Source organism: the organism of the source record quoted next, unplaced genomic scaffold (genome assembly GCF_019419815.1).
Source record: "Pyrus x bretschneideri cultivar Hongxiangsu unplaced genomic scaffold, Pyrus_bretschneideri_v1 Contig19, whole genome shotgun sequence".
Taxonomy (NCBI): domain Eukaryota; kingdom Viridiplantae; phylum Streptophyta; class Magnoliopsida; order Rosales; family Rosaceae; genus Pyrus; species Pyrus x bretschneideri.
Window position 1 is genome coordinate 1,714,560 of NW_025999490.1, and position 11,867 is coordinate 1,726,426.

General features: G+C 36.5%; 1 protein-coding gene and 1 non-coding gene across 3 annotated transcripts; both read left to right on the plus strand.

Annotated features, from left to right (window-relative positions):
- The first annotated feature begins 5,136 nt into the window (after nucleotides 1–5,136).
- Nucleotides 5,137–5,207, plus strand: TRNAG-GCC. The gene has a single exon. It is a non-coding gene; the product is annotated as a tRNA-Gly (tRNA).
- A 936-nt stretch (nucleotides 5,208–6,143) lies between these two features.
- LOC103952330 (serine/threonine-protein kinase tricornered) lies at nucleotides 6,144–10,796 on the plus strand. Of its 2 annotated transcripts, XR_007257888.1 has the most exons (14): nucleotides 6,144–6,403; nucleotides 6,489–6,663; nucleotides 6,748–6,831; nucleotides 7,041–7,282; nucleotides 7,742–7,979; nucleotides 8,420–8,499; nucleotides 8,580–8,664; nucleotides 8,890–9,021; nucleotides 9,147–9,260; nucleotides 9,371–9,418; nucleotides 9,895–9,979; nucleotides 10,144–10,200; nucleotides 10,296–10,538; nucleotides 10,617–10,796. XR_007257888.1 is itself a non-coding variant. In XM_048582837.1 (13 exons), the coding sequence occupies exons 1-13, from the start codon at nucleotides 6,198–6,200 to the stop codon at nucleotides 10,436–10,438; spliced, it is 1,689 nt and encodes a 562-aa protein (XP_048438794.1). In that variant the 5' UTR covers nucleotides 6,144–6,197; the 3' UTR covers nucleotides 10,439–10,796. The 2 variants fall into 2 exon arrangements, 1 of the variants encoding a protein (XP_048438794.1); XM_048582837.1 differs by having other exon boundaries at nucleotides 10,296–10,796.
- The last annotated feature ends 1,071 nt before the right edge of the window (nucleotides 10,797–11,867 follow it).

Sequence of the window (11,867 nt, forward strand, 5' to 3'; positions counted from 1 at the left end):
TTTGACTTTATAACGTATTTATGCGCATACATGCATGTGACAATTAAGAAGATGATGCTGTATCATTTGATTTTATATATAAATTAAACATTTTTGGAATTATGAATAAATCAATATATATATATATATAGATATAAATTAAAATTTGCATCAATATTTCCTTGAAAGATTAACAATTATGTATGTATATATATAGATTAAAATTTGCATCAATATTTCCTTGCAAGATTAACAATTTCATACACATCAGCATCCATACGAAAATGGTATAATCGTTTAATGTTATATGCTGGAAAAGTTATCTGGTTTTCATTGCCAAGAAAATTAACATGCATGAATGAAACCGGTATTTGGCTTCAATTGCTAGGAGAGACTTTGGACAAGCACTATAAATTCGAGAGATAGAGAGACGTTCTCCCTCCACGACCTAAACTTTGCTCTACTGCTTCAAGAACAAAAGAAAAAAATGAGTCCCTTCCCAAGAAATGTGATTCTCTTTGTGTTGGTGCTAGTTATTACTTTAAAAACCACCAGTGCTGCATACAGCGTTGATAACATCTTTGGCACCAGGCACATAAAGGTTACTATCAAGAACACCCTGGAGTCAGCCGTGGACTTGAAGGTTCATTGTAAATCCGGTAACGATGATCTCGGCGAGCATGTGATTCGTCCGAACGAAATCTACGATTTTGAGTTCGGAGTAAAGACTATTTGGATGAAAACACTATTCTTTTGCGGCTTCACATGGTCGAATCAATTTAGGTGGTTTGATATATACAGGCAAGACAGGGATACTTGTCGAAATTGCTTTTGGGAAGTACGTCAAGATGGCCCTTGTTTGTATGGCTCCCGGGCCGGTGTCGTCCATGGAACAAAGATCTGCTGCGTGATTTCATATATAAAACGAGGTCATTAGGAATGGCCATTATATATTTCTGTTTTTGCAGTGATCAATAATACCAATAATAAGTTTCATTTTTATCTTGTGTTAGTTTCATTTCGTTGATGAGTGTCGTATTTTTTGCTATACATCTTGAAATTTGAACTTAATCTCAGCATTTTTACTCACCACCAAACTATGGTGTATACACCATATACTTTATCATTTGTCATGTTCTTTACCAGTTCTAGTTAATTTTCACATTAGATGTTACTTTTTCAATTTTGAAAAAAAATTAACCAAAGTTAAGTGAAATGTGACATTACAAATGATTACCATACACTCTAGTTTAGGGTGGTGAGCAAAGTATTTGCACGTAGAAATTCATTTTTTTGCTTCGGTTTGTCGTGATTCTGTAAAATTTCTTAAAAAAGGAACAAGGTAATTTTGTCAAATCATTTAGCCTTCTCCTCCTCAAAAGAACCCACAAATTGGAGCCCAGATCAGTCGAATTTGAACCTGGGAATTCACCCTGCAGACTCATCAGTCGCAGAACAGCCCCAAGTTCCAGATTTTTCTTTTGGATTGGAGTTGGGATTTTTCATTTTTGTGTTTTGACAAAGCTATTGAATTGTTGGTCGATGACAGCCATGACTGCCATGGAAACAAGAAGTCAAAGTGAAGGATGGAGATTGGGGTGGGGGAGATGAGCATCCATGTAATGCTATAGAAATTAAATTTGGAGACAAAATTGTAAATTCAATGATGTGTCATCATTAGAAAATGAGTACGTTTATCAACGCCTAAGTAATAATTCAAATATTAACTTCTATGTCATTTAGTTTACAAAGTTTGTCTACAAATATAGTCTCTCTACCATTACTCTTGGCATAAACAACTTTTCTTTGCCTTGTTCATGACCCAATAACTTTCCGATGCAAAGAGAGAAAGAGATGACCGGCACGAAAATTAAAGAATAATGCTACACTTACCACATTTTCATACTACATTTGTATCATATGTAGAGATAGTCAACATATGTTGGTCATATCTCTATTTGAACGATAATACAAATATAGTATGAAAAGTGTGACAAGAATAATATTTTTGGGAGAAATAAGTGGAGACGCTGGATTCTTTTGGAGGAGGGAGATGAGGTCGCAGGCGGGTATTCTATTTTAATCATGCAACAAATATGTCATCAAATAGTTACTTAATACTATGGTCTAATAGTATTCTTCTTTGTTTAGAAGTGAGAGGTCTTAGGTTCGATTCTCACCAAATGCGAAGTTGAACTACATTATTATGACAAACCCATTGTAAACCTTACTCATGCTATATTAGCGAAGTAAAAAGTTTTTATGTATTTCAACGCCCGGAACATTCTATTTTTTAGGTTTCCCTTTCAATGACCGTATTTACAAAAAATTATCCAAATCTGAAACTATATAACAGTTGGATTAGGATTTAGGATTTCTTTGTAGAATCGTATTTGTTTTTTTTTTTTTTTGAACAAACGATATTATATATAAGGGATGGGGGAGTGGGGCATGCCTCAAAATGGGTTAGCAATAATGTGGTTCAAATTCACCTTTGGCGATAATTAAACCTAAAACCTCTCACTTATGAAAAAGAATACCACTAGATTGTACTCGTCTATTTTTTACTACAAATAAATGTCTTAATGATTTTGGATTTGTCTAAATTTTGTGTGGATAATATCTGAATGATGTTCTAAATTACTACAATTTAATTTAAGGATGGTTTCAAATTTGAGTGAATTTTGGTACAAAATATTTGAGAAAATATAAAAAAGATAAAGGGTTTGATCGTTGGAATACATTATGAAATGTTGTGTGAAAACAAAAAAGGAGAATTATAAATCTATACTAGAACATTACAAAATATTAGCCTTAATGAGAATATTTGAGGAAATATAAAAAAGATAAACGGTTTGATTGTTGGAATACATTATGAAATGTTGTGTCAAAACAAAAAAGGAAGATTATAAATCTATACTAGAACATTACAAAATATTAGCCTTAATGAGAATATTTGAGGAAATATAAAAAAGATAAGCGGTTTGATTGTTGGAATACATTAATTATGAAATGTTGTGTCAAAACATAAAAAGGAAGATTATAAATCTATACTACGTATCTACTTCTATATGAACATTCATGCATATTACAACCTTAATGAGAATATTTGAGGAAATATAAAAAGATAATGGTTTGATCCTTGGAATACCTTATGGAATGTTGTGTTAAACCCAAACAAAAAAAAAAAGGAAGATTATAAATCTATACCACGTAACTACTTCTATATGAATATGCATATTACAATTAAGAACATGTTCTATCCTTTTGACTCAGACGATAGATTCAAATTAACACGGCAGTTTTTTCCTTGTATATAGAACAATTGGTTTCCTTGTATGTATTTTGATCTCCCTACATGTGTGCAGACATTATAACAGGTAAGATTACGAACGTTATACCCTAATTAATCCTATCATATGGTTTATATCCCTCACAATTAATAATTTGAAGAAGAAATGAAGCATTCTTCCTGCTATAAAAGCAGAAGGCTACAATGCATATACAGGATCAAATAACACACTCAGGTCGAAAGAAAGATGAAGGGAAATACAGTTATGCAGTTGTTCTATTTAACGCTCTTCGTTGCTTTGGCATTTGGCCCGAGTGCCACCGCAGGTTTATGGCCTGGTCGAAAGCGCTTTGTGCGTATTGTTAACAATCTTGGCAACAACCAACAACTCACATACCATTGCTGGTCACAGGACGATGATCTTGGTGTTCGTTATCTTCCACCCAACCAGGAGTGGGAATGGAAATTTCACCTCGACTTCGAGTCAATTTGGGATTGCGATTTCTCATACTCGAATTACCATGCTCATAAGATCAATGTATTCTTTCCGAGTGATAAGTTTATTGGCAGGTGTGGGGGGGCTCATTGCATATGGAAAGCGGAAGATCAAGGACTGTCCTTATTCCACATCAAGGGGAATTTCTGGGAAAAGGTTTATGACTGGCAAACATGATCAAGTCTTGAACATGTTTTAGTTTTTTTCGTCATGTTTATCGCTCTCGCTGTATGTAAATAAAATAATTTGTAAGAACAATTATCTTTCTTAAATCCATAGGAAAAAAGTAACATAAATTGTTGTCGATCGTGATCAAGTGATTAATATCACATAATAAAATCCCTCCACTTTGAGCCAATAAGTGATTTTCCTAAAAACACCTAGAAATTTTCATTAAAAATTCAAAAGATTTGTAAAGAAACATCTATCGAGTAGTTCTTCATAAGCACTTTAACTTTTTGTGCAAAGTGTACATTGTCATAAAGTGTTTTTAACCATCCTAGAAGCAATCTCAACGGGCATAATCTTACAGTATTAGGTGTGTAAGTTCTCTTAGCTCGTCGGATCAATGTGACAACTGAAACTTGCACCCTCTTTGTACGCAATCATAGAAGTACTTTGTTGATTATAATATAGGCAAATGATTCTGGTTAGGACCTAATCAAATGATTCTGGTAAGATAAGGAGATATGGGTCATGTAGTCCCAACTTTAAGCAACAAAAGGTGGTGGGTTTAATTAGAAAGTCTTTAGGTTCCTAATTACCGTAGGGCCATAGGGTCTCGAGGACTAATCACGTTATTGACCCACAGGACGTATATATTGTGCTTGTGTTGCAATGTCTAATCCAAGAATTAACATTGAAAAGAATGCAGCTAACCTTCCTGCCTGACCTAAGTAGTTGAGGCAAATTGCAGTTTATAGTACAAGGAAGTGAATTTTAAAGGCTTACCATTTTGGAAATTGATGCAAAACAAAGAATCTTATCAGAACTTGACATGCCGCAAATCCTTTAAAAATGGAGTTCCTTTGAGAAGGCCGACACAAGTAGTGCATGATTGTCGTCAACTTGTATTGGAGCATTGTGCAGAAAATAATTGTTTACTAGGGACCAATTAAGTAGCTACCTGGTTGCTTCAAGTGAATAACTTATTGAAGAAGAGCAAAAACAAAACCCTAGAGAATGTGAAGCCGTATATTTTGGAGCAGAAGAGATAACGACTAGAGAAAAGGTATGGGATGTCCCCAGCTGGACGAAGGGATGGCGGAGATGCCCCCGAGGGGACAGACTCCTCTGCAATCGAGCTATATACCATGGAGAGACCAAGTTCTATATAAATATAACTTGAAGAGACGAACACTTTAACAATGCATCAGTGGTCTAGTGGTAGAATAGTACCCTGCCACGGTACAGACCCGGGTTCGATTCCCGGCTGATGCAAATTGTTTTTAACTAATTGGTCCTATAATTTGCGCATTCATTTTCTCAACAACTTTCATTCCGATGTAATTTTACTCAACAAGATTTCACCTACCTCATTGAAAAGAAAGAAAATGATTTTTTTTATTTTTTATTTTTATTTAACGAATTTTATTATTTACATTAAGGGATGAGTTTAGTTTTACAATAGACTAGCATTAATGTACTTCAAATTTGCTTCAACGATAATTGAACTTAAGACTTCTCACTGTCAAGAGAAATATCACTAGATAATGTAGTTCAAATCCGCTTTGATGATAATCCAACATAAAATTTCTTACTGTAAAGAGAAATATCACTAAACCGTAATAATAAGTTGTAATAAAGAAAATAATCTTAACCAGGGTTTAATTTCCCACGCGTTTTCAACCGCCAATATAAACCCGGGTTCTGGGACCCCCAAAAAACGCGTCAATCACAAGTTCGCGCGTCTTTATGCCCATCACCTTCGTGCCATTACGTTCGCCGACACGTGTCGGTTCCAAACACCAACTGCCGGTCACTTTCCCCTCCAGTTACCGGCTGCCAGGGCCACCTTACCGCGACGGCAATCCCCCTGTCGACGTCGTTGTGATTTTCACGACTCCTAATTAACATCGCAAAACTCGTACTTCCCCATATTACCCTTCTTTTCACGCATCCATTATTTTCTCTAGTGTTCCAACGAAAGGACTCTTCTGTAATTTCGATCATCCTGTCTTAAATTAATTAATTAATTTCGATTTAAAACGAAATTAATGACTTAATCTTGTTTTTCCGCCCGAGTCTTCTGAGTTTTAAAGTAAGAAAAGGAAGCAGAAGAGAAAGTCGATGCAATCTTCTCTGCATTCGGTTAGTATTTTAATTCGTCATTAATAACGAATTATTACGTTTCCAAATTATTATTTTTTTTTTTGGGGAAATTGAGTTGGATTGGATTACAGGGAGGAGGAGGACTGTAAATTTTCAGCCATGGATTCTGCGCGGAGCTGGCTTCAGAAGTTCCAGCCGAGGGCGAAGAAGAAGGCGGCGGCGGAGGATAAGAAGGCCGAGCAGCAGAATTCTGCTTCTGATGAGGCGCCGTCGAGCGTGACCAAACAGAAGGTGGAGGCGGCCAAACAGTACATTGAGAACCACTACAAGGCGCAAATGAAGTCCTTGCAGGAAAGGAAGGAGAGGTGAGTTGAGTTGACTGGCTTTGATTTGGTCAAATTCTGCAGCATGTTTGGAATTGAAGCTGGATGATTGACTGTGGGATTGCAGGCGGTGGATGCTCGAAAGGCGGCTCGCCGACGCGGATGTTTCGCAGGAGGATCAGATGAATGTGTTGAAGTATTTGGAGCAGAAGGAGACGGAGTACATGCATCTTCAGAGGCATAAAATGGGGGTTGATGACTTTCAGCTGTTGACCATCATCGGAAGGGGTGCATTCGGAGAGGTTACCATTATACTTTGTTGTCAATTGGCTTTTTGTTTATGTCGATTGCATTGGCTTTATGTTGTATGTGTTGCAAAAATGCAGGTCAGAATCTGTAGAGAGAAATCTACTGGGCAGGTCTACGCCATGAAAAAGCTCAAGAAATCGGAGATGCTCCGGAGAGGCCAGGTACCGCTTTACCAGTGATCATGATTCATAACTGTATTTATCATAAAGTTGAATTAAATCTTGCTGAAAAAACTATGAATTGAAACTGAATTGTGTGAAAGAACTTGCCCACCCGAAAAGAAAGGAACTTGGAAGAAATGTGCTTGCTTTTTCTTTACTCTACTATTGTTAGGTTCGTCGTCACTCATGCTTGATTTCATTTTTGGAAGGTGGAACATGTTAAAGCTGAAAGAAATCTTCTTGCTGAGGTTGATAGTGCTTACATCGTTAAGCTCTATTGCTCCTTTCAAGATGAGGAGTTTTTGTATCTTATAATGGAATATCTTCCCGGGGGTGATATGATGACATTACTAATGCGCAAAGATATCTTGACTGAAGATGAAGCCAGGTTTTACGTTGGAGAGACGGTCCTTGCCATTGAGTCTATTCACAAGCACAACTACATCCACAGGTATTGATTTCATTGATCTGTGCACTTACTGAGTTGGAATTTCGATCGCCTGTTGATTAGACTTGGAATACAATTATGTTAGCCCCACAATGCTATCGGCAGAGGCAGAATCTTGTAGGTGGTTTACGGTAGCATTAGTCACTAGCTTGCTAATACCTAAACATAATATCTGCTTTCAAAATGGTTTGCCTTGGAAACTAGAAATATATAGGCTTGAATATAGTTTTGCCAGTAACGTAGATGGTAATGTTTACTTACAACCATTCTATCAGAACCTTAATTATTGTGTAACTGACCGAAGCTTAAGCCATTGGCCATGCAACTTCTCCATGTTTTATCAGAGTTATCCTTGAGGTTTCTATCGTTAGCTTTATTTGTTGCATAACTATGTTTATTTATTTGCTTCTCAGATGTTCCCTTCAAATATCATGTAAGCCTGAATTTTAATATCTTTTGTAGGGATATTAAGCCTGATAATTTACTGCTTGACCGTTACGGCCACATGAAGCTTTCAGATTTTGGGTTGTGTAAACCTTTGGGATCTAATAGCTTTCCAGATCTTACTGAGAATGGCAATGCAGTTGGAGGGAATTCAAAATCCCCTTCAGCGAGTCATAAACATTCTAACCTTCCCACAACACCAAAACGGACCCAACAGGAACAGTTATTGCACTGGCAAAAGAACAGGCGAATGCTGGTATGTTCTGTTTCATTTCTTGGTTTACTCATCTTTTGGACTATTGTTGCTACTGCTAGTGTTTGGGACAGGACCTCCAGTTAGAGTACTTCTACGTTCCTGTGCTAGATTATACTTCCAATCAGAATCTTGTTGAAAGAGGAAGCAAGGAAAAAGAGATATACTATCTAGGAATTATTTAAACAGCAGCCTTGTAGTTATCGATTGGCATATATATTCACGGATATTACATAAAATTGGATGCACAACAGCAATAATGCTATCTTTAAGGAAAAGTATCATTTTTTGATGCTATGCTTTGTTGCTTACAATTTGTGCTTCAGAAAGGAACTTCTTGTTAATTCCGTTTGTCCAGTAATTATGATTCGCTTGTCTCTTCAAGTGTTCTGTAACGAATCTTCAGATATTTAAATAAAATGGTCCTTTCATATGCCATCTAGGCTTATTCAACAGTTGGAACTCCAGATTACATTGCTCCAGAAGTATTGCTGAAGAAAGGATATGGAATGGAATGTGACTGGTTAGTTCATTGATTTCGCACATTTTTCACCATGGGACATGTGACAGTGATTTATAATTGTAACAAAATTTCTCTATCAGGTGGTCTCTTGGTGCAATCATGTATGAGATGCTTGTAGGATTTCCACCTTTCTATTCTGACGAACCAATGTCAACATGCAGAAAGGTAAACTGAATTTTGATTTTTTTGTTTGAATATTTTGTAATATGCAACATTCAGATTTCTGAATAGGTTTAGCAATGCAGATTTGAGAAACGGAGTCCTGCTGTATTCTTATTTTCTGGAACTATGGTTATTTTTTAAGCGGTATTATCGACAAATCTCCTGCTAACATCTTATTTGCATATCCTTATGAATCTTATCAAACCAATGGTTAGTTATGCCATGCAGATTGTTAACTGGAGAACTCATCTGAAATTCCCAGGAGAAGCAAAACTCTCTTCTGAAGCTAAGGATCTCATTTGCAAGCTCCTCTGCAATGTTGAGCAGAGGCTTGGGACGCAAGGAGCTCATGAAATAAAAGTTAGCATGCTTGACAGATTCTCTCTCTCTCTCTCTCTCTCTCTCTCTCTCTCAATCATTAATGGCTGACTGATCTTTTATTTGGTTAAAGAAAAATAGAGTTCAAATGTGTTTCCTTATGTTAGGCACACCCATGGTTTGATGGGTTACAATGGGATAGATTATATCAGATGGAAGCGGCTTTCATACCAGAGGTCAACAATGAGTTAGATACTCAAAACTTTGAGAAGTTCGATGAGGTGAGCAAAATGATGATACCTATCCAAGTGTTGGATGTTTCCTATCTTTTCCTAACAGACCTTATCTGCTTACCATTATCTTGAATTCCTTTTTGTTTTCATGGTGACAGTTGGGGGCTCCGGTAGAGACTTCAACAAAATCTGGTCCTTGGAGAAAGGCAAGTATCAAAGTTTACTTGAGTTTGCATCTATATGGTGTTCCTGCAAATTAGCTTCGGCAGAAGCACTGGAAAACAGGATTTGATAGTCATCTTGAAATAGAAGGAAAGAATAGAGCTTGCACTAAGTTTGGTTGTGTAGGGAGTTAATGTGAAAGTAGTTCTCCTACACTAGGCATTACTCTAATCTTCAATCAATCAATTACTTTTACCCTAAATATATTAGGTATTATGAATATCACAAAAATATGGAAAATCAAATTTTATCATATGTAATCTTAAAGGGAAGTACCTAATTCTTTTGGAAGTGTTATGATTAGTCTCGGGTTTCTTTTGTTTTCAGCCCCTCATAAATTAGTTTCTTCGTGGATTGGTCTTTCTTTGCTGTTTCTGTGCTAGTGTTTGTCTTTCTGTATTCCTGTTATTTATATATGTTGACTGTTGAATCTATAATGATATACTATCACTCATTCCAGATGCTTTCCTCCACGGATACAAATTTCGTCGGCTATACCTACAAAAATTTTGAAATTGTTGATGAGCATCATATGCCTGGCATTGGTAAGTTTGATAGGAATTAATGTGTATAAATAGGCATCAATCGGTAATATATAGAAATTGGTAGAACTTTTATTTGTGATGGGGGTGGGGATGACTGGATGAGGCATTCGGTTGGTGTAATGTTAGAGCTTCACTGACCATCAAATGCTCTCACTCTGATGCAGCTGAGTTGAAGAAAAAGAATACCAGGCCAAAACGACCATCTGTTAAATCATTATTTGGTATGTGCTTGTTGCAATCAGAATTCCTCAGTATCATCTGTTTAGTATTAGATTGTATTTGCAGTCTCCGACCTCCGCTTGTTTGCTTTCTCCAGACACACCTGATCCTCCGGACTCACCAATTAACGGAACCCCTCCCTTACATGTGCCCAACCAGTCGGGTGTCTCAGGAGGCTCTCAGCCTTCACGGCAATCTACTAGACCCCCACTACCTCAACACAAACCTCCACGAAGATAACAAGCAAAGTGTACGAGCTATTATCCAGCATTCGTAAGTATAATTTCTTGTGTGTCCAGTCACCATATAATCATGTAGATTAAGAGGAAGGAGGTCGAGCTTGACAATTAGGCTACGTTTAATGATTGATTTATGAGTCGTCGTTTGTCAAGGTCATGTTGTTGCTTTATAGAATAGGTTGACATGTTATATAGTCAATTATGTCAAAATCGTTGTCTATTACCAAGGTTATAGTGAGCCTCTTTGTGCTCGTATGGAGTTTTAGTGACAGAACATATCGTTGGAGTTAAGCGACACTCATTCTTTCGTACCTACAACATGTAAATTTTTTCATTTATTGTTGTAAACTTCATGTGCATCCATTAACATTTTCATGTTTTGACTTGTTTCTAATTTCTAACCCTTGGAAATCAATAGTAAAGAAACTCAGAGATGAACAACTTTTGTTTAATGTCCGTAATGCCTGGTAGTACCAGCCTCCATATACTTGTTTTGATTAGAAGAATGGGCCCAAAACTACAATGAACTAAGGTTCCGTTTGTGATTGTTTATATACAGTAAAAGCGATTTTATTTGAAGGACATAACATTTTATTAGAAACCTCGAGTGTTTTCTAGAAAGCACTTGAAAATGCTTCTCTAGAAAGCATTTTTTGATCCATAACCATTTTTAATTTTTATTTGTCTAACAATGTTATAAACACTTTCAACGCTTTCAGAAGTAGTCCCAACTAGACTTCAAAACTTTTGTGAGTACACACATGTTGAGATTTGGAGTTCCTCACTCAAAAACAATAGAACAAGTCTCCAAAGTTTCAAGTTATGAGGTTTGGAGCAACTTTACTATATTAAAATTATAACAACTGTGTGTCTAGAATTCCGGACAATTTTGTGATGTGTCAGATGTGGGGTACACTTCCAACTGCTCCCGTTCCTTCATGAGGTTCTATCGGGATAGGTAGGTCCAATCTTTTGAGAGATTTTTCAGTGTGACCGTCACACGAGATGGTACACCACGTGTCTCAATATAAATGGTGGGTCATATGTGTTAAAATGTTAATAACTTAAAAATTAAAATTTTCCACCACTTGCATAAAAACACGTGGTGTACCATCCGTGTTCCCGTCACAACTAAAAATTTCTCCAATCCTTCCCCCACCCTCCATAAGATAAGACCCTATTTCTCTTTCCCCCTCAAGAAAGAGAAAGAAGAGAATCACTTCTTTCTAGATGGTAATTAGGGCACGTTTACATATCAATAGTTAAAAATCAATTTGCGGAATTAGATTCCAATTACGAGATACACCTTTGTTTACATAATCTTGGGGAATCAAAATACATGTGAGGTCCACATGCATTAAGGAATCCAACTCCTTATTTTGGAAGAATTGGACTCCCTACATGAGGAAGGTATTTCAATTCCTGGATAC

Coding starts and splice junctions, on each gene's coding strand:
- LOC103952330 (XM_048582837.1), top strand. CDS start 6,198: ATGGATTCTGCGCGGAGCTGGCTTCAGAAGTTCCAGCCGAGGGCGAAG. Junction 6,664..6,747: donor GAAGGGGTGCATTCGGAGAG/GTTACCATTATA, acceptor GCAAAAATGCAG/GTCAGAATCTGTAGAGAGAA. Junction 8,500..8,579: donor TATGGAATGGAATGTGACTG/GTTAGTTCATTG, acceptor TTTCTCTATCAG/GTGGTCTCTTGGTGCAATCA.